At 41.8% G+C, this 23,428-nt stretch overlaps 2 protein-coding genes across 4 annotated transcripts in view; one reads left to right on the top strand and one right to left on the bottom strand.

Moving 5' to 3' along the window:
* The window catches only part of LOC113013122 (uncharacterized), a 43,229-nt gene extending 27,891 nt beyond the window's left edge, over window positions 1-15,338 (bottom strand). For both annotated transcript variants that reach the window (XM_026153765.1, XM_026153768.1), the window contains exon 1: window positions 14,944-15,338. The gene's annotated coding sequence lies outside the window, so the exon portion shown is untranslated. The remainder of the gene's footprint in view (window positions 1-14,943) is intronic.
* Window positions 15,339-19,428: 4,090 nt separating this feature from the next.
* Window positions 19,429-23,428, top strand: part of nkain4 (sodium/potassium transporting ATPase interacting 4) — a 59,661-nt gene continuing 55,661 nt past the window's right edge. For both annotated transcript variants that reach the window (XM_026154604.1, XM_026154603.1), the window contains exon 1: window positions 19,429-19,732. In XM_026154604.1, coding sequence (XP_026010389.1) covers window positions 19,679-19,732 — 54 coding nt within the window. In that variant the 5' untranslated portion in view covers window positions 19,429-19,678. The remainder of the gene's footprint in view (window positions 19,733-23,428) is intronic.

The following is a 23,428-nucleotide window of genomic DNA, read 5'->3' as shown; positions in this document are numbered from 1 at the left end:
GAGAGAGAGAGAGAGGGGGAGACGCAGGAAGAACGAACTGGCACTGTGATGAGTGTGTACTGTAACTTAGCATACTGTCTGTACCACACACCCCCATGGTTTTGGGTGGTGAGTCACCCTCTGCACTTGCAAGCTTGCATCCAATCGTACATGCCTTTGATGTGAAACACAATTTCTTTTTGCGTGTTTTTGGGTGTGTTTATCGAACCTCAAAGACATGAAACGTGAACCTCGAATGTTCTGCACAAGCTAAGCTCTGGGACAACAAAGTCAAAGCGGGACACACCCTCAACAGTCGCCCTACCATCTCCCATTCACAGCCCCATAGCTACTCAGTACCATCCAGATAACTGTGTCTAATTTCACTGGATACTACATTTCCATTTGAAAGGTGGTTAGTGCCTATTGAGCAGTGTTATCGTTGCTGTGCAGACAGAGACAGGTTCCCTCGCTCCTCCCAGCCTCAGACGGAGAAGCCATCGATTTGATTCAGTCTTAAAAGCCAGGTCAGCCTCAACAATGGCAGCTTATGGAAAAACCATTACCCCAGGTGAATTCTGAAACGTTAACCTACATGCACGTTTCCCATCACTCTCCTGCTTTCCCTGACTGTCCTACGAAACACCACAGATGGAGAAGAGACAGGAGAGGGAGCTCTGTGGGTTGCTCGTCAATGGAGTATTGCATGCTCCTCACTAGGTGAGTCATCCTGCCTTTCTTTACACTCCTTGTCCAAGGCCACCTACCTTACACCTCCACTGTAGCACAGCTGCTGCCAAGTTACTACGCCTGCTCATCCATTACACTACTCACAGCCTCTGACACTGAAGAAAAGCCACAGATGACTAATTTTATCAGCACAAATCGTGCTGCTACATCTAAAATGATATGTGGGGTTTGAAGCAGAGACCCATACCAGTTAGCTAGAATATCATTATCTTCTGCCTTTCGCCTGTGTGAATAATGTTAAGAACAGCATTTTGACTGTGCTTGGAGTTCCTTTCTATTGAGTCTAATATCTGTTCACTTTGGCTTACAAACAGAGCTGCCAACCAAGGGGAAGATGGGGTTTATGTGTCATTTCAGTTTGGTTAATTTTCCATACATTCATTATCCCAGGTGTTACAGGGCAAATGATAGCGTACACACTTTAGAGGCTCCCATTCAACTACAGCACTTAGTTGAATGCACTTAGTACATATAGTCACCAAACACTTTACTAGGTACCCCTTACTACAGGGAGTGCAGAATTATTAGGCAAATGAGTATTTTGTCCACATCATCCTCTTCATGCATGTTGTCTTACTCCAAGCTGTATAGGCTCAAAAGCCTACTACCAATTAAGCATATTAGGTGATGTGCATCTCTGTAATGAGAAGGGGTGTGGTCTAATGACATCAACACCCTATATCAGGTGTGCATAATTATTAGGCAACTTCCTTTCCTTTGGCAAAATGGGTCAAAAGAAGGACTTGACAGGCTCAGAAACGTCAAAAATAGTGAGATATCTTGCAGAGGGATGCAGCAGTCTCAAAATTGCAAAGCTTCTGAAGCGTGATCATCGAACAATCAAGCGTTTCATTCAAAATAGCGTGTGGAAAAACCAAGGCGCAAACTAACTGCCCATGAACTGAGAAAAGTCAAGCGTGCAGCTGCCAAGATGCCACTTGCCACCAGTTTGGCCATATTTCAGAGCTGCAACATCACTGGAGTGCCCAAAAGCACAAGGTGTGCAATACTCAGAGACATGGCCAAGGTAAGAAAGGCTGAAAGACGACCACCACTGAACAAGACACACAAGCTGAAACGTCAAGACTGGGCCAAGAAATATCTCAAGACTGGTTTTTCTAAGGTTTTATGGACTGATGAAATGAGAGTGAGTCTTGATGGGCCAGATGGATGGGCCCGTGGCTGGATTGGTAAAGGGCAGAGAGCTCCAGTCCGACGCCAGCAAGGTGGAGGTGGAGTACTGGTTTGGGCTGGTATCATCAAAGATGAGCTTGTGGGGCCTTTTCGGGTTGAGGATGGAGTCAAGCTCAACTCCCAGTCCTACTGCCAGTTTCTGGAAGACACCTTCTTCAAGCAGTGGTACAGGAAGAAGTCTGCATCCTTCAAGAAAAACATGATTTTCATGCAGGACAATGCTCCATCACACGCGTCCAAGTACTCCACAGCGTGGCTGGCAAGAAAGGGTATAAAAGAAGAAAAACTAATGACATGGCCACCTTGTTCACCTGATCTGAACCCCATTGAGAACCTGTGGTCCATCATCAAATGTGAGATTTACAAGGAGGGAAAACAGTACACCTCTCTGAACAGTGTCTGGGAGGCTGTGGTTGCTGCTGCACGCAATGTTGATGGTGAACAGATCAAAACACTGACAGAATCCATGGATGGCAGGCTTTTGAGTGTCCTTGCAAAGAAAGGTGGCTATATTGGTCGCTGATTTGTTTTTGTTTTGTTTTTGAATGTCAGAAATGTATATTTGTGAATGTGGAGATGTTATATTGGTTTCACTGGTAAAAATAAATAATTGAAATGGGTATATATTTGTTTTTTGTTAAGTTTCCTAATAATTATGCACAGTAATAGTCACCTGCACACACAGATATCCCCCTAAAATAGCTAAAACTAAAAACAAACTAAAAACTACTTCCAAAAACATTCAGCTTTGATATTAATGAGTTTTTTGGGTTCATTGAGAACATGGTTGTTGTTCAATAATAAAATTATTCCTCAAAAATACAACTTGCCTAATAATTCTGCACTCCCTGTAGTACTAGGTTGGACCCCCTTTTGCCCCCAAACCCTGGAGGCCATTTTAGTACAGTGAACTTCTTGCCATGTTTCCAACCAACCATCAGAAGATGTGCACACTATAGTCATAAAGGAAGTGAAATGGTTATTAACAATGTTTAACACAATGTGTATTTAGAGATACAGTAACATTCTACATCCCTTGGCTGTAATGAACGGTTATTCAGTTCAGCTCCATTTAACAAAAACTGTTTCCACAAGGTGCTGTTGCCTACAATAATACACAGAAAACAGAGAAAACCCCAACAGTTAGATGCCCCCTATGAGCAAGTGCTTTAGTGACATGTGGGAAGGAAAAACTCCCTTTTAACAGGAAGAAACCTCTGGTAGAACCAGGCTCAGGGACTGCTGCGACAAGTTAGGGTGAGGGGAGGATGACAGGCCAGAGATTAATAATAACTAATGAATAAATGCAGAGTGGTGTATCAACCATCATCAAAAAGAAAAGTTTTAAGCCTAATCTTAAAAGTAGAGAGGGTGTCTGTCTCCGGAAGGTTGCGCCACAGAAGAGGGGCCTGAAACATCTGCCTCCCACTCTAGTTTTAAATAGCCTAGAAACCACAGGTAAGCCAGTAGTCTGAGAGCGAAGAGCTCTATTGGGGTGATGTGGTACTACGAGGTCTTTAAGATAAGATGGGGCCTGACTATTCAAGACCTTGTATGTGATCAGAAGGATTTTGAGTTAGAGTCTAGGAGCCAGTGAAGAGAAGCCAATAGTTTCTGTTGCCTTCCTATCAGCTCGAAACAGTCTGCCTGTTGTCCTCTGGCCTCTGGCATCAACAAGGCATTTTCTCCCAGAGAACTGACACTCACTGGATATTTTCTCTTATTCAGAGCATACTCTGTAAATCCTAGAGATGGTTGTGTGTGAAAATCCCAGTAGATCAGCAGTTTCTGAAATACTCAGACCAACCAGACTGGTACCAACAGCCATCACATAAATTCACCTAAATCTTTCTTCTCCGCTCTGAAACCTCAGCAAATCATCTTGACCATGTCTACATTCCTAAGTGCATTGAGTTGCTGCCGCTGATTAGACATTAGGGTTAACAAGTGGATGAGCAGGTGTACCTAATGAAGTGGCCAGCAAGAGTATTTTAATCATTTTAATTATTAATTAAACTAAACATAGTACAAAAACAAGCGAAATGAGAGCCAAACAGATGAACTTCTGTAGCATAAATATACAGTATAATGTATTAAACCTGCTAATGGCAATGTTTTATAATGTTCAAACACAGCACGATGAGAGCTAAAAAACGTCATAAGAGTTGTTTTTTCATATATGTTGTTATAACTCTTTGTTTTATTGGCACAAATAATAGCAGATAAATAAATAATGAAAAGTGAAATAAACAGAATATGCTTATATAAGCATCTAACAGTAGGAGACAATGATGGCTGACATCATATGTATAGCGCCACTTGCAGTGAATTTTTGAGCATGATGAAAAGCATTAGCTGAGAAAAGTTCAATAAAAATACGCATTTTTAACATAAGCACGGGATAAACAAACATCATCATAATGAACCAGCCGTTTTTGCTGTGGAATCATCGACTTACTAATGGTCGCCAGCAGAAAAACAAAACACAAAAACAACAAGAAAAAAACACATAACTGGAGACGTCACAATGCTTCTGTATATAGAAAAAACAGTATAGGTATTGATAACATTCATGAACAGAAATGACTTTGGAAAAGTACCAAACATCCTATTCAAGTCCTATTTCCTGAATTATCCAATACTTAATTTATTTGAATAAAAACAACAACAACAACAACAAAGGAACAGACATTACAGGCCATTAATATTTTACAACCATTAATGCTCGCTATGGAAGAACCAAAGGGTATGAGTAGTGATAAGGACATTAGGTCTAAACCTGTTATATGAAATGTTCTATGCACTTGACTTCATTTCGCTGAATGTCTGACCAGCTGCATGGCCTTGCATGCTTCATGTCAGGGAGATGTATGTGTACCGATGTAAATAGGGTTAATATAGTGCAGGGGCACTGCTAATTGGGTTAGCAAAGATTCCATTACAGCTACCACACTGACAGAGCCAGCCTGCTATCGATCAAATGGGTGAATGAAGGGGACAAACAGCAGGTGCTTTAATTAAACAAGTCCAAGCACATGAAAAAACCCACCAGACTGTATCAGCACACAAATGTGTCTCTTTACACTGAAATGAACTGCACCAGCTTGGTTGCAAAAGGGCAGACGTATGTGGATATGTGTACACACACACACACACACACACACACACACACACACACACACACACACACACACACACACATATATATATAAAAAAGGGTGATGGTAGTTGCACAAATGGTAGCAAATAACTAAATAAATATGGATTTGTGCATGTGTTTGCATGAAAAAGTGTGCATGAGCGAGAAAAAGACAAACCGCATGGGACCTAAGCGCTCTTTCATGTGGAGGTGAATACATAAATAATAAAATTAAATCATCAAAAACAGCCCAAAATAGTCCCAGCCCTTCTTTCAATAATATACGCACCATATTACATGTTCTACATTCACTGGAGTCACATTAGTCTGTATCAGTCCTGACATTAAATTATCTATAAATTGAATTGTCAAAATGATGATTACTATTTTTTTTGTTAGCACTTGCTCAAAAATTAAAATGACCTAAAGATAGCAATAAGAGGCTTTCTGATTAGAAATGTCATTTTGCAATAAAATGTAAAAGAACTATTGTCAGTAATGCGTTGTTTATCTTCCGGCTTTGATGTGCTGCTTGCTTCCATAGCTACTCATTATCTGATGGTAGCTAGGTGCAATCTGCAAGGTGTCGGGGGAGCAGAGTACTAAATAAAGATATTTTCAAGGTTTTCAGACACCAAGAAATCTCAACCCCAGTTGTGTCACTTTACTTCCTCGCTTAGCACAATGTGCTGCCTCCTTAAATAGCTCAGAGTTTCTCTGAAGCCAGGCACTTGACTTAACACCAAGATAGGCAGATAGGGGAGCGTGCAGCAAAAAAGGAAAAAAGAAAAAGAGACGTCAGTGCACAAAAAACCACACCATCCCCGCTGTGACAGGCGCACAAACCCAACGCAAGATCTCAAGTTTCGTTTTGTGTGATCCTGCTATGTACTATGTGATAGGTAGATACATAAATTCTACCTTTTATGTTTTGAATCGGATGTATGGACGCGCTTGTGACAGGGTACTCATCTGGCCATGTGTCAAAAGTTTTTTTGGGCCATTATATTGCATGTTTGAAAACCTGAACTGACCTCAGGGAGAAAGTGCAAGTAAACGACTCTGATGTGAGCTCTTGTGTAACGAGATACCTCTGAATCCTGAAAGTTGTGGAGTGCCGAAAACCATTATTTAAACGGATTAGCCCCCCTCTTGTTTATGTTTTGATTTTGCTGTGAACTATTCTTTAAAGCCAGAGGCAGCCTCTGGAGTGGAGTTCAGATGATGTGATCTCTCTTTCCACAAGCCACTCTTATTAAGCAGCCCCACTAAAAGCCTGAGGATTCTCTTACTAAACCAATCAATAAAGGATCTGTCTTGCCATGGTCCCCGGAGCCCTCGACTCCACCCTTCATTCTTCCTCTGGCTTTCACTGTCCCCCACAGGCTCACTCATTCATGGTAAGCACAGGGTGAAGCTGACGCTACTGTGCATGCGTGTGCATGTGTGACAGATGTGGTGCCTGATGTGCCACTATCTAAAACCTCAGGAGGTGAAACGGGTGAAAATAGTCCTCTGAGGCGGAGCTGAGGAGCAAACCGCCTGTTAATGAATAAATAAACAGGGAAGTCAGCATGAATGCCCCACTGTCACCGTGTTCTCTGAGTGCAGAGGCTGATCTTCCATCGCTAACACCTGAGTGACTGTCAGAGGAATCAATAAACAGCTACTGTTGCAAAGGTGAACTCGCCCACCAGTGCACACTGTGCTCCCACTGTCTGCGTCTCTAACAGAAAGAGACTTACGGCGGAGGAACACCTCACATTCAAATTAACGCATGAGTGTGAGTCGCCAGTGAGAACAAACATATAACAAACATGCATACGACATAAGTGGAAGTACAGAGACAGATGGCTGGTATAATAGCATCAAATCTAATACATTCAATGGGAAGATATAGCTGCACTCAAAAGACAATAAAGAACTTTTAGCTCGTTTCCTCTTGTACATTTTTTTGCTGACGTCCACTCACAAACAGATATTCATTGCAATCAATAAACACTTAAAAATGTCTCCAATAACTAACTCCATGTATGTTTGCTAGATGGTGGTAGCAAATGTGATTTATTTGCAGCCAAAGACAATCTAGAGGTCTCTCGCACAGATGCCGGTATTAAGCTTAAGTAAAACACCTGATGCAACACCTCTGTAACTATATAGACGATGGCTTTAGCTCAGCCTAAATCTGATCATGGAAAATGCATATGTAACACTCTTTTCTTGAACCAAGAGTAGGGAGTATTTCTTTTGTTATTTACAGCAGTACAAAACAAGAGGCAAGCTAAAGAAGAGCATCCCATCCTCGCTAATGAGATCAAGAAGATATGCTCTGTTTGTGCAGATTAAACTTACAGTATAAACACTTCTCCACCCACAAGAAGTCAGAAACTCTAACTTTAAGAATGAAAAACTCTCCTCCCTCTTTTATCAGCATGGAAACAGGGTACTTGTTGTACTGTAGCTGTAAGGCTTTTTCAGTGTGGCCCTGAACATTCAGAGGAGCAACACTGCAGACAGCAGAACGCTGTCGGGAGTGCTGGAAAAGGTCGAGCCGAGTCAAATTTCCTTAGGCAAATGAAACTAAAAAGATTCACTTTTTATTTAAAAATAGGAACTTTGCACACTTCGCACTTTGTGACTACACAAATGTCGCAAATGGTAAATCGGTTCACGCACAAAAAGGGGACATTTGTGCAAGACATCACATGCAGCTATTTATTTTATTTTTATTTGTTTACTGACATTCTATGGTTACTCACAATTTTGGCCACAACAACTGAAGAGATTTTTCTGCAACCCCTGGACATGCTTAGACACACCACATTTTCTAAATTATAAGAAAGAAAAGAAAAAAGTCTGAAAATACAGACAGAGTTTATCAGAAATCACCTCTACTTAGGTAATTTTAGAAGTCTCAAAGACTCATTTAGCGATCTGACTAATCATCTAGAAAAAAATCCACCTTCTCAAGTTGCACCTGTAATGCATCACACAGTTATGCATTCTGTGGATTCACATTGTGCAAACTGAGCAACTGGTTTACGATGCATTCATTTTTTCCCCCCTTTTTCTAAAGAAATAAAAAGGCTCAGTCACTCGTGACTCAAGTACAAAGTAGGGCAAAAATGGCACCTACACACGTCTGGCACTCTGAAGAGAAAGGACTTTGGTGATGATTAGGATTGGGACAAACTATGTAACCCGATATAGCACTTCTTTCCATGTGATACAGTGGTCTGGTCTACACCAGTGCCAAATATTTTAATAACTATTTTTTAAACCATTAAGAGGTCCTGAGTGGATTCCCAAATTTAATTTTCTGGAATTACTACTTCATGAGTTCTTGTGGTGGAGCTTACTGAATGAAAGATGACGAAGAAACTCACAGGGGACATTTCACAGACAGCTGGACAAAGTGACTCAGAGAGCTAATTAATTAAACAATATTACACAATACAATAAATCAAACAAAATTACCAGTTTTTACCTTTATGGTTATTTTATTCTCCCTCATTTCCACAGATAGATTCGATCTACTGTAAATAACTGTCCTGCTACGTGACACGTATCAAAGAACTGTACGGTTGCATTATCACATTATCGTTATTGTGGGTGATTTATCGTGTTTGCATTGAAACATGAACTAGGTTATGAGTTAACTTGTGGTTCCCACAACGGGGAAAAAACCAACACACAAGCGCATTTTGTTCGCCTTCATGCAACCCTACCAAAGAAATAATGGATCACATGCAGTGGCAATGCTGAGTATGAGCTAAAGATGGAAGGAATATTTCCTCAAAGCATAATTTGACAACTATGCCTGCAGTTGAGACTTAAAGGGTTTCAGACTTTCTAAAACCGGCTAATAGGAAGTTTAATGCGAGAAGATTCATGTGTCTACTACAGTTTCCTCTGCCTAAATAACCTGACATGTAAAAACTGCAGCATTTTATTACAGTAGGGTCATTTTCTTCAGTTTTTCATCAAATTACTGGATGAGGTTGCTTACTTCAAGAAGTAATGCTGAATAAAATAAAGCCCAAAAGCTGGCTCCCCCCAGGGCTGTGTGCTCTCCCCCCTGCTCTTCATCCTCTACACTGATGACTGCAGATCCACACAGCCCAACTGTCACCTGGTTAAATATGCTGACGACACAGTTCTCCTGTCACTGCTGTCAGGCCCCTCACAACACCACAGGCCTGCTCTTCAGGAGTTTGTAGAGTGGTGTGACAGCTCCAAACTTGAACTGAACGTGAGCAAAACAAAGAGATGGTGGTGACCTTCTCCAGTAGGCAGAGGGATCTGGCCGCTTCAGTCACCACCACCATCCACGGGAAACCAGTGGAGGTAGTTGAGGAGTACAAATACCTGGGAACCATCTTTGACAACCTCCTTAAATTCTCTGCCAACACAGAGGAGATTCTCAGGAGGTGCCACCAACGGCTATACCTCCTTAGGAAACTCAACTCCTTTGGAGTCAGCACACCCATCATGATGACTTTTTACTATGCCTTCCTGGAAAGCATCATGGTCTTCTCCATCACCTGCTGGTTCCACTCCCCCAGCCTTCAGAACAGGAACAGACTGCAGCACACTCCATCAGTGTGCTCTAAAATCATTGGCCTGCCTGTCAGAACTCTGGCACAGGTTTTCAGCCAACAGGCCCTTAGACAGGCAGCCAAAATCATCTACGACCCATCTCACATTCTTCACCCTGCATTCTAATGGCTCCCCTCTGGGCGACGCTGCATTTCCTGCAAGACTGAGAGGAGGAGAGCCACCTTTGTCCCCAAAGCCACTCTGCTTTTTAACTCCAGCCGATAAGGCCATTTCCCACATCCATAAACATAAACTACACTCTTCTTATACTACCGACACTTTATTCACTTTTAGTCACTTACAGTTATTTATTCACCTTTCAGTCACTTTAATTTTAAAACTGTATATACTGTATATTCATTATTTCACTCTTATTGCCTGTTCTTATTGTGCTTATCTTCAACGTCATGCTGCTCTGTTGTTTGTTAATTGCCCCTTGGGGATAAATAAAGTCTTCTGATTCTGATTCAAGGTTCAAAAGAGGAGAATAACTTCTCTCAGGTCACATTCAGCAGAAGAGGCTGTAGTACATTACTTACATGTAATAGTAAAGCTAAAATGTTCTAAGTACATTATTTTATGTCGTTTGGATTATAAGTGCATTACAAATAGACATAATGGGGAGTTAAAAGCATAACTATGTAAATCACTGCCTTTTCTTTACTTTATTTATTGTTCGCGTTTGTTTTCAGGGACATTATGCTGTAGTGCCGCTGAGACATGAATCAATACTTACTGTATGAATTACCGTGCTCAGACTCTAATGGCAAGCTTTTGCCACGCTAAGCCTGAAATATATTTAGTGCACAGCGAGACAATGGACACTAAACATTCCATGCACTCGACAATTAGTCGGGAGGATCCTGCATAATTGTTAGTTAATTGCGTCAAGTGATGACTCAGGGGATGAGCCGTGGTAACCACTTCCGAGGCTTTTTTCATGGAAAATATGGTGAAAATGATGAAGGCCCAACGAACCTGTTTTTGTTTTGTTTTTTTAATTAGGCTAAGCGAATAGTAAGAGAAGTGCTGTGCAGTCACTGTATTGATCTGTGGTATGGTAATTTTATCTGATATAAATTTGTTAGAATGCACATTATATGTATCTATTGAATATGTTATCCTTGAATGGCCACTGCAATGCCATTTACTGCCTTATACAACAGAATTAATAATTTAGAGCATTTTATGCTGAGAGTAACTTTTGGTGCCCTTTGGTAACAGATCCGTGGCACTAATGCTGGGTGGCAGGCCAGTTTGAAGCCCTGCACTACAAGTCAAGGCTAGGGCACATCTGTCTGGCTGACTGGCCAATCTACAGCCCCTCGATCCCTGAGCTATTAGGCACACAGCTGACATGCTTGCATGTGTATGCACATGCACACTTTGAGGATTCATGGACCATTAACGCTGTGATCTGTAAAGTTACCATCACGCTTAACAAGCAAACCAAAAGCCACTGAGAATGGCTTACATTTTCAAAGCTCTCAACAACTACGTGCTGCCGAGGGTCTCTGCCAGAGAGATTATAACAGAAAGACAAAAAAGGAAAATAAATAATAATAAAGAATCCTGATGGGAAAACTCTGTAGCGGCAACATGTAACCCAAAAAGTAATCTGCTTTGTAAAGTCAGTTGTGTTGTTCCATTGCTACAAGCACAGTTTGCAACTGCAAAGTGTTGGTTTCACAAATCACTTCAGAGCGTGCAATGTATTTTGAATCTGGATGAGTCAGTATTGCTGCAGTTTGAAGAACAGAGTTGACATAGAGCTAACATTAGTTAGCTAATCAAGTTAGCCGTTGTTGGATTTGGGATCAGTGTAATCAGCGTTCTTAGCGTCAGTCTCACATTTGTCAGATTATGAGTCAACCCATTTCATGGATGTGCAACATGCACACAATGGTCACCGGCACACTCACAGCCATACACCAACATGTCGCCATGGTGTGGCTGTTAGCAAGTTCTTCACTGTGAGTGAGGAGGGCACAAACTTCACTTAAATTGCAGAGGAACACCACCTAACAACTAACCTAATGAGACACTTAAATCACCTTCACCTTTGTTTCTTATGAAAAAAAGTGCACAAAAATGAAAAGTTGATTTTTGATTCTGTACGCTGTCAGTTGTAGTTCTTTTAAAGAAAATCAAAACTGACAAAAGTTAGCATTGGCAAATCACACTTAGAGAAAAAACAAACAAACCACAAAAGAGAGAAGTTGAAATTGGACACAAAAATTGCACTTGGTTCAAACATATTTTAAAAAGGAAGATTTGTGTGGCTTTTCTTCTAAACATTATCATTCTTACTTAAAGTCGGGGCAACATATCCCTCTTTTTATCATGTATGCATAACTGAATGGTAGTTTGCATGATTTAAAAAAAATCTTTTTAAAAGAGAGCATGATACTGTGAGTGGGATCAGAAGGATATCTGCTAAAAGCTAGCATGTAGGCACACATCAGTGTGTGGGGAAGATTATAAATGAAAGACTATAACTGTTGTATAATTGTTTGCATGAATATTATGAGTCAGTACGATTGTACCAGAAGAAAAAAAATGACAGTGAATAGGCACTTTACATCTGTGTCAGTGTGCAGAGCATTTATTTGAAACAGGGGGTAGTTTCTCTGAACAGAGAAGCTGTTGAGATTCTCAGTTTCTGATTGGCTCGCAGCCTTTTTGGAAAGAAATCGTATCTTCTGGCTATCTTTACGTTTCAGAGAAGATTTCAAACCAACCGCAGAAGAACTTAAAAATTCACTAAGTTCAAGTTGTTCACCAAGAATAGCAACATTTTATACAAAGATGATTTTTCTCTTCCAGTACAGCCTTGCAGTATCTCTTTTCTAAGCATGCTAATTTACCCAGCTGGCAAGCAGTTACGTGAGCATTTAGTGAGTTTAAGGTCATGCTTGTGCAACAAATCAGACTGATCTCACAGTGTGACAAAACAGCCTGACTTTATGAGCAAATGTATACGTGTAAGTGACTAATACTACCTTTATGACACACTGACTGCATGTATATGACAAAGCGCTGCAGTTTAATTCTTCTATAACATTTTAAGTTTGTAGTACTGAGAGGCTGTTGACAGATCGCAGATAAAGATGCGGTGCATGATTGTGAGAAGTGTTTGTACTTTTTTAAACACCTCTGAACATAATACAGTCCTTTACATAATCATCTTTATGACATAAATTCTACTCAAACACAGTTTAACACTCATAAAGTCTCATAAAAATGAGACTTTATAAGAGAACAAATGCATTTGACTGCAAATAAATCAATAAATGTGTGTGTTGTAGAGAACAGCAGGGTATGTAATTATGACAAAATGCTAAAAAACGTGATTGTAGGTATTACATGTGAAGTAGAGCTGTGCTGTGTGTGAGAACAGGTCTGATTTACGACCTAAGCAGCCACTCATAAATATTAGTCCTGAGGCACACGTCTGCATGTGTGTTTATAAAGGAGGGTGTAAATGTTTCATATGTCGAAGCGCAAGGAAAACGGAAAGAGAAGAGACGCCGTGGTGCAGGTGTGCAAGAGAACCAGTGAGACTCTTTTTTCCCCCCCTTTTTCATTTTTTTTTCCATTTCTCTGAGATGAAGGTGGGAAGGGATGATGGGATGTAGGTTGGATGAAAGAAAAGGGAGGAGGAAAGAGCGCTCCAGTCCTGTCGCCTTGGGTGCCTCAGCAGCAGGAATTGTTCTCTGCCCTGTGGGGGCCATCTGACTGTTCTGTCACCCTCAACAGAAGGCTAACTCTGCCTTAAAGTGCTCGGCCCCGCGCTCGCAGTTCGACAAGCTTGATGTTTAATACATACACAGGGAGAATATTGAAAATGCCTCAGGAGAAATGCAGCACACGGGCTGGAAGGGAGAGAGGGGTTTTTTTTGGTCAGTTTGTAGAACAACCAGGAATAGTGGGGCTCCTGTACAAAGCATGCGTGGGCAGGCTGCAAAATATAATTGCTGAAGACTCGGACCAAAGCCGGAGCTCCGTAGCAAATTGGAAATCTATTACGTGCAAGAGTTAAGCACCTCTCAAAAACAAAGCACTTGTTTTGAGGGGGGTACTTCTTCATTGTGGTGATTGTGTAATGCACTGGCATATCTGCGGCAGGAAATATACGTCACACTCATGCATGATGCTTCAGTCGAAATAACAGGCCGTGAATTTAACACGTAAGCTGAAAAGCCTCTCCCTCGTCTGTAATCAGGGCGAGCATGGTGAAATTCAGGGCATCACTCCTCAATAAGGCAGGAGAACGGGCCTCAGGGGTGACTCTCCTGCTTAAGTCAACACAATGGGTGTAATGAGGTGAAACACACACACACACACACACACACACACACACACACACACACACACACACACACACACACACACACACACACACAGAGGAGATGGGAACCCTTATTGCATAGTTAAGTGCGATTCATTCATCTACATGCACTAAGCCTGCTGCAGAAGTTCTGCTCACACCCACACATTTAGCAGCACAGCAAGGATTTCACTCTTATTTCAGGTTACTGAGTGAATCAGATGTTATGAAATGATGTCATTTCTAACTGGCGAGCTTATATTTAACACACCACGTGTCTTAACGGCCCGAACCTGTATTTTGAGTAAAAAGAAGAAGAAAAAAAGAGCCCAAATGCCACGACTGAATTGTGACAATCCAACTTTAAGCTGATCTGAAAAGCCACTGGTTCTTTTTGACAAGCCCGCATCTCCTCGGCACTTAATAGTCAGCGAGTTCATCAGTTCTGAGTCCATAATTAATCAGCCCGAGCGTGTGAGCGGGACTGGTGCCTTTCTCTTAACATCACGTACAGCAACCCACGCCCTCCGGGCCATCAGTGGATTAATGATAAGTGCCTTTGATAGGAGAGCCCCTCACAAAGGCTTTATTAATTAGCCTAACACCGACGCTGTGGCCGCAGTGTGCAACACGTCCCCGCTAATCAAAACTTTAAAGGGGCACGATCGACCTCCCAATCACCCGCACGACATCAAACCCCTGACGCCTGCGTGCATTAAGTTGCCGCTGAAAGTGCACCATTTGCAAATGAGGGGCAACTTTCACACGTCGGTGAAGACACGGTTATGCGCGCTTTACAAAGACGCCCGTGAATCATTGATCAGACAGGTGGGATCGAGTAGTGGCTACGGCATAAATCAGAGGTAAGGAGGGACACTATCCAAAACTGCCCAGATGTCGCCAAAGTGGAAGCAAAAATGAAAACGACGGAGACCAGATGCGTCGTACTCACTCGTCCCCGGTGCCTTAGAGGAGCATCCCGGTCTCTCACGGCCAGCTTTTCAGATGAGTTCTCCTGGGACAGCGCGCCTTGATCCTCACTATCATTCTTTGCAAGGCTTCAGCCTCCTCACAGCCTCCCTTTACTCTTCTTCTTTGGCATTACAAAAGAAAGAAAATACAACGAAGAAAATCAAACCCGTTGCATGCCAAATAAAATTCTCCTTCAGGTGTTGTTTCGGGGTTGCTCTCGTCCGTCTCTCGGTGTGCAGGGCAGAAGTGACAGAAGCGGATTCCTATTTGAGGGGATGCTGACGCGCAACCGGAGGGGTTCGCCTCCTGTCTTTTTCATCTGGCTCCATCAGCAGCCCTCGGTTGGACAGCACCATGTGACTGAAAATAGCGTCAAACACACGCGATGGCACGCTTACTTCCTGTTACCGTACTTCAAAATAAAACACTATATCTAAAGTTTTGGGGAAAGGAAACTGAAGAAGAATCCCATTAATAGTAAAGTAGAAATCACCAAAAAGATAGTAGATTAAATTTGATTTCATCTTGCAAAATGAATAAATAAATAAAATTAGACAGGTTTATTTCGAATATTTAAAAGAATAAAGTATAGTTGACATTTATGAACATTGATCAAAGCTAATCTCCGACATATTCATTCAAATAAAAAGCAAAGTAAACAATGCTTTTATTTGCATATAAAATATTATTTATATCCATTCCCAGCTACGTGTTAAGTTTGCAACAGCGAATACCAAAAACATGAATCCCACATTTGAACTGGCAATAAAATACAGTAAAAAGAAGAAAAAAAAATTAGAAAAAAAATAGTGATGGAAAGTATGCCTCTAGCGCTGTTGTCCTTTTAAAATGCCACAAACACTGTCTTTCTCATATCAGATCATTAATAAATATTAACGTAGAATTAAAGCCTGTACTAAGGAAAAGTTATTTTTAATACCACACAACAGAGAGGCCTGTATAGGTTTAAAATTAAGGACAAGATTTGACATGGTCATCTGGGGATTTTGCATGTTTTTCTCTTTATGTCTTTTTAGTTCCTTCTTCATCTTTTCTTGTCTTAAATTGGTCTGAATCGATTGTGGGGCTGATATCTCTCTCTAGCAGTATCTGCTGTTGATTTAGCATAAACTCAAGCTGATTTCTTCTCTGGTTAGGAAAACTTTGTGATTTCCCCTGAAGTCTAACCAGCACGAAATATATTACTTTTATTTTGAAGGGGTTCCTCTTCACCTCTTTTCCGGCTTCAATCTCTATTGACGCACCTGTGAAGGCACCCATTCAATTAAGACTGACCTCACAGAGAGTGCCTCCAAGCGACCGCAGTTGGAGTAACACCGACTTCTCAAAAAATTATCCTGAGGAGAAATATTTCCTTTCCGAAGTATTGTCAGTTATTGACGTGTTCCTTATAGCAGCCTCTGTATTCCTTGTTTATCGAGTTCTGAACTCTTTAATAGCAAACAAAGAAAAGGAAAAAAATCAGATGGGACTGCGCCCCCATCGTCACATGCACTGTATATCGTTAAACTTTTATGAGCATAGCCTAAATAAAGAAAACATTCATATGCGTGTTGGAAAGCCGGCGGTGGCTGTAATTTGAAGCTGTGTAAGCTAGTTCGTGTTGACAAATCTCCCACAGAGCTGAAGGGAGCAGCTCATTTCGCGTTTGATTTAAAGTTAGGTTGTAATGTATTTCAGTTGCACCACTGCAAAAATATCCGGTGTTGTTTTTGTTAACCCCCCCTAGCTGACATACTCATTTCTGCCTGAATAATGACATCATTTGCGAACCTTTGGTGTGAGCAAACTACTGTTGCAAGAACAATAATTTGGGGGAAATCAAGTCTTTCAGGCTGCTGTAATTATATGGATTCAATTTCTTTTGCTCTCATGTCTCAGAAATGATGAATTGGCCCTTTGATAAAAGTGAAAAAGACTTCTGTTGAGTGCTGCAGGACAAAATCCTCACTGGTGTGTTTGAGCGCCAAAAACGTGTGAGAAGAGAATCAGTGAGGAAAAAAGAAGGAGAGAAGGAGAAGAAAGAGAAGTAAAAGCGACAGGCTAAGACGCTTTTTCAAAGACAGACAGGCCTTGTCCTTTTGAGATCTTTTCCTATTGTTGTCCACTGTGGGCCAGACTCTTGGGTCTCCTCCACAATGCAGGTCCCCTCAGAGCAGTGCACCACTGGCTCTCCTGTCACTTCACATTAGTGTCTTCATGGAGAACAGCAGCCCCGGAGGGCCACACTTGTCATGAAAGAAGTACTCTGGATACACACCCACCCACTCACACACACACATTATGCAGACTGTGAAGATAGGAGGTGTCAGGCAAAATGAGAACACAAGGAGAACCTCCATCAAGGCTTCCAACAGAACTTTTAACAGTGACCTTATTTCAGCCTTGTGCTTGCCTCTCTGTCTCACTCTCTCCCACCCAACCAGCAACCCAAATACACACAAGCACAGATTTATGGCACACGTTCAGAAGCCGTGTTCTCATGAGAAATGCGGCCTAGGAATAAATAAGCTTCACGTATGTCTTGCACTTACAGGCTTGATGTGTAACAGTGAAACATGCCATCTGCTACAGGCAAACAGAGCAATCACTCACACGGAACCAAGCAAACACCTTTATTCAATGAAATATGACAAGATAAATACTATTTAGAATTTGGAATAAAAATGTGAAAGTAACCACCCCTAGCCCCCAAAAACAAAAACAACCCAAAACAAAACAGTATCATTTGAATGTTAAGCTTGAACAGTATTTCCTGGCTATAACTAACTCAGGTCCCCGTAACCTTTTGAGCATTAACTGCAATTACTGTCATTCTTCTATTATAATGTATTTGATTGTCTTTAAATAACTTCTAGCTGTTAGTTTACAGGAACCAGGTGGATCTTGAGTACATAAGCGAGCACACCATGACAGCTGATGAAGGTGGTGTGATTTGGCGAAAAAATATAAGGCTGACAGTCTGACGCCTGGAAGAATACATTGGCAAAAAATATTTTCATATTTTAGTGATTTGATTTTTAATTATTTATTGCCATCGTCACAAATTTTGAATAAAAAGTAATTCATAGTCCAGCTGTACAACATGTAGTAAATGCTCACCTGCTGAGATTATGTAATACGATGCGCCATTGCTTATCTCTCTGAAATAAAAGTACCGGAGCATACGCAAACTGTAAGTCATCACTCTATTGGGAAACAGGGGCAGGTGGATTGCCAGAACGTTTACTCGGGTTTCAGCTTTTCTTTTCTTTTCTTTTTTCTTTTTTCCATGCCTGATTCGTGCCTGCTCGTCGGCTTCCTCAAATACCCTGAGGTTATTTTTGGCGATGGGAGGGAGGAGCTCCTCCTGGGCCGGCTGGACGCAAGAGGGCAGGGCGGCGCACGGAGGAGGAGAGAGGAGAGGAACAGTACTTTAAAGGGAAAGAGCGCGGGAGTGTGTGATGAAATGAGATGTGAAGTGTTCCCTCACTCAGAGCCTGCAGACACGTAAAAGATTTAAGAAGCTAGTGAGGGGAGAGGTGGGACCTGCCTTCGTGCGCTCCTGCAGAGGGAGAGGTAGACTGAGAGACTTGCTGCTAAGATCCTCTCTCTTTTAAATTATACCGACCACTGGTTGCCTAAAAGGCAAGTGGAGATTCACACAAAAGGTCTGGGGAAGCAGGGCAAGAGGGGTTTTTTTTTTTTTGGGGGGGGGAGACAAAAGATGCACGTAAAGTGAAAACAGACTGGAAGTTGTGCGTAAATAAACTAAGCTAATTACATCACGGAATTAAAAACATCTTTAAACGGAACCCCTTAAGATTTAAGGAACACACAGGAGCTTAAATAGTTTTAATTATTAGTGAAGAAGCTGTCAAGAGCACCAGTACGATGGTTTATTAAATATGAAAAGAGACGCCTTGACGCAAATAGTAGAAAATTATGTTTTGTGTGATGTAGGTCTTTGTTGAAACTTGCCAGGGTGTGTGTCGACATACAGCCACGAGATGGAGCCAGTTCTCCATCAACTGCAACCTCACAGATAGCAGCGGTGTAACCTGGTATCCGTCCTGACGCTCTAATATACGTCCGAGTTTCTCTAGCGTCATTAATTCACAAATAATACGAAATTCTAAAAACACAAGTGCACTTCTTGACAATTTCCACTGCCCAAATGAGATTAATCTCCATTTCTGCAAATCTAATTGGCTCATTTCTTTTTAATTAGTCCAACAGGGACCGAGTTTTATTCGCCACGATAATAAACTAACCTGTGTTAAAATATTTCGACTTATAAAGCGCGAAATTTATCGACTGCCACAGTCAGAAACCAGTTGACGCCCTCAGTCAGCCCTGTCTCAGCCTCGGTTTTACTACCCCACCACCGCGACCACCTCCCACCCCCTCCTCCCTTTTTTTCTTTTCTTTTCTTTTTTTTTTTTTTTTTTTACACACCGGCTTGCAACCACCCTCCCAGTCAGTCACCTCAAGTGCGGCCGAGCGGCTGGAGCGGAGGCAAACAAACACATCCAGAGCATCCGGGGCGACTCTCGTCTATCGTGTTTTGGGCTCAAGTAAAAGAGACCGGGGTGGAAGAGAAGAATGGGACGCCGGTGCTTGGATCAACACTGAGTCCTGCCGGCACACCGAGAGCTCCTCTGACTTTTTCTTTTTCCCCCTCCCAGAGTCACCGTGTTTTCACCGCTGACACAATGGGCTGCTGCAGCGGACGATGCACTCTCATCTTTATTTGCACTTTACAGCTGGTGAGTTGTTCCACACTTCTGCACTTTTTAGCTGTTAGAAGTTGTATTCTACGAGGAAGCCACTGCGTGTTTGACAAAGGAATTAGTTTCCAATACAGTGTCTGTTTTTACATGGGCAGGAGCTCGGCTTCTGTTGGAGGATGCTGAAAACTGATGAGGACATGTTAAATAATTTATTTATTTTTAACTTTAAGTAGGATCCTACTTAAAACAAATCTTCATTCGTCATGTCTACTGAATCCAGTTTATTTAAACATAGTAGTTCTGGGAATAATCGTGGATTTCTAACTTTTGTGTTTTAGTGAAGAAGTGTTGTGTTGACATGAGTTGTTGGTCCAAAGAACTCAACTTCTCTGAGCACCAGAAGCCTTAAGCAGCTGTACAGAGATATGACAGAGCAAATTTATACTAATCACAATATTATAATTGAGTCCCATCTTCCACCTGCACTAACCATCATTCTAACTAACCATCATCTTTGTATTGGTGTTACTTAAGTGTTCATATAGCCACTCAATGTATTTCACATTTGTGTAGTATAGTTCTCATGTAAAACATTGGCTAATATGTCAGTTTGTGAATTTTGAAATTAATTTCTACGAAATGTGTTTCTTGGAAATTCTAACCAGCTGTAATTTGCGAATTTTTAATAACAAGAGGAGGAAAAAGGTTGTTGAGAGATTTTAGTTTCTGATCAGTGGTGTGTGGGCTGTGACATTTTACTGATGATACGTCTCGGATGATGCTTCCTATTGACTCAGAGGCTAGCTTCCCTTTGCCATTATCCCGAGTGAAGTTTACCTGACAGGCTGTGACAGTGTTATTTATGATGGCATTAAAACTCAGCTTGCTCACACCATAAGCTCCCACGTAAATGCCACTTTCAGAAACAAACACAGCTATAAAATCGTCTCAAGACAAAGAGTGTAATGGGAAAGTTGTGATATATTGCACCACACGGAAGGGAATTCAAAATGGAGCATTAAAAACAAAAAGGAAGCAAGTATCAGCTGGTGTCAAACTTTAAAAATCCGGATTTAATAACAAAGCCCACAACTTCTAATTTGTAAAGTCTTTTGGCCCTAAAACCAACATTTTACACCAGTTTTTAGGTTTCTGGCTGCTGGGTTGTCTCGCGGTCATACCTTTTAAATACTGCAAGGCTGCTAAGAGCTCAATCGCTCTTTCAGCTCCTAAATATTTGTTTAAGCTCCTGCTATCTTCCTGCTGCTCAGTGTCTTGCTGTTCTTTTGTGTCTCGGACCTGTTCATCACAGTGTGAAGAACAGGGAACTCAGACTTTTTCTTGATAGTTTGCTTATTAGGCCACAGGGGTCTTTGTGTTGCCTCTTGATTAAAATGTGACTCGCTTCACTGGTGACACAAACAATCGTCTCACACTCGCACGAATACAGTAGGCTATCAGCCCACTTTGAACCACACACCTGTTTTTCCTTCACAGTCCTCGGACCTTCTTGCCTCATTAGAGAGAAGGAGGCTGACCATTTGTTATGAGGTTTATAAAGCTGTCAACTAGCTGCCTAAAAAGTCCCCAAAGACTTCTGGAAACAGCTTTATTTTCCCCTGGCAGTATTTCTGGATGTCCTGACACTTCCTGTCTGGAGGAACACACACATACACACACCTGCACATTGACACGTTTAAACTGCAGCGAGGGGTTGTATTAAACCCTGCCTGACCTTTGAAAAGGTCGTCAGGCAGTGTGTGTGTGTCTACGTATGTGTTCACATGAATATACATGTGTATGTAGAGCAGCAAGAGGGACCCTCAATCTCCCCTGGCTGAAACCTATGCATTTAAAATGAGCCAGGTTATTCCCAGTCCATTACGGGGTAAAACTACCATTAACAAAACAACATACTCTGCTCCTCAGATGTAAAAAAAAAAAAAAAAAAAAAAAAAGCCCTTGTGAACCGCTGTGTGCTAATTAGCCTGGCAGAGTGCTTTGATCAAACCTCTTTTGGCATCTCGGCCATCCCCTAATTGAATTGTGGTGCGCTTTCCTCATCAACAGGCCGAGTGCTGGGACTGATCTCTCTGGGACAGAAGGCAACAGATAATGAGCCCGTATTGATCGAAAACGCCTCTGTTCCCTCTTCTCTTTGCAGCCTAACTGTTCCAGACAGTAGTGCTGGATGGTTGTCAGAACCCCGATCAGCTCCAGAGAATAGCGAGCGTTGGCAGGAAGCCCCGTCTGTGTAACGATTTGTTTGTACTCAGAGACACCAGGGAGCTCATTTTGTTATCAACCGGTTGGGTTTTTGAGGTGTTGACCTTAACTTGACCTGGAAGTAAAGCACTTCCATTGGTCAGATACAGGACCCAGTCTAGACATATGAATGTCAGCGACTTGCAATGACGAGGAGGTTGTCCTTAATAGAGCTGATGGTTATTGTGGCTCAGCGGAGCTTGATGATAGATGAAGGAGGCCTTTTCAATGGTCATGGTGGTTTTTCAGGAGAGGGCAGACAGGCCAGCACACAAACGCACACACACACAATCACAGTGGGCAAAGGCAATGAACTTAGAAGTGAACATTGACCCTGACATAACTAGTCTGGCTACACTGACAGATGCGTCTCGCAGACACACCCACACAGTCACAGCTGCACATTCTTAACTTTGAGTTATAGGTTATTAGGTCTAGTGGTGGGTAAAGATTAGAGCCTTCGTACGACTGCAGCTGTGTTTGACCTCTGACGAGACGAGGCAAGCAAAGGAAGAAAATTGAAGCTTTTTAAAAAAATTTATTTATTTATTTTTTAAATTTGATCACATGCAAGGAGAATAAACAATGTCCTTGTTGTCACAGTAGCTGCATAATTTGTGTCTAGGAAGGAAAAAGTCACCCACGGTACAGCGGCACAGGAGAACTGCAAGTTTTACCTCATGTTCACCCTTTAAAGGAGACTACCCACAAGCACCGTGTGAGTGTTTGTGTGTTACATCTTGCATCACACTGCCCACTTTTCCTCTAGTCTTTTGATGACAAAGCTGGAGAATATACTCGGTAGAGAAAGCTTCAGAGAAGAAAAGCGAGTTCAACCAAAGTACTTCCAAGAAAGTTTTTTAGCAGAAAAACAGAGCGCCTCGTCCTGAAGAGTGTTATCTCTAAAGGCGCAACATCATCCCTTGGCAAGCTTCACGTCATCTTCTACATATTACAAAGGATTTAGGTTGTGTTTCTCCCCAGTTTCCTCTGCTAACTCATCTGCTTTATGGAGGCACGAACATTCAAATTTCCTGCTGAATATTCATGATCTCAGACATGCTGGATGCCTCTAACATACTGTCTCTCTCTCCTCACTAATCTGTGTGTGCTAGCGGGCACACAACACATGGAAGGTCTTGGCCTGTAGCTTTGATATTGATGTGTCGCACAGCTATAATTAAGAATAATTACTGCAGCTGGAGCAAATTGTGTGGCAATAAAACACTATATGCTGTCAGACCAGCAAACCAGGGTGTGAGGGTTACTGCTGCTGTGTAATCCTTCCGTGCCTTGCAAATTTACTGGTGGCGTGATGTTTTGAAAGCTATTTACTACAGAAATATGAGCGCAAGTGCTAGAATATTTTAATTTTCCCAGTTACAGATGCCTCGGACATCTGCTCAGTGGGTTTTGCTAAGTGCATTTGTGTGTAACTTCTTTACAGAGTGCCTGAGTAAACCTGGA

Source organism: Astatotilapia calliptera, chromosome 20 (genome assembly GCF_900246225.1).
Source record: "Astatotilapia calliptera chromosome 20, fAstCal1.2, whole genome shotgun sequence".
Taxonomy (NCBI): domain Eukaryota; kingdom Metazoa; phylum Chordata; class Actinopteri; order Cichliformes; family Cichlidae; genus Astatotilapia; species Astatotilapia calliptera.
This window is presented reverse-complemented; position numbering and strand designations above follow the sequence as displayed.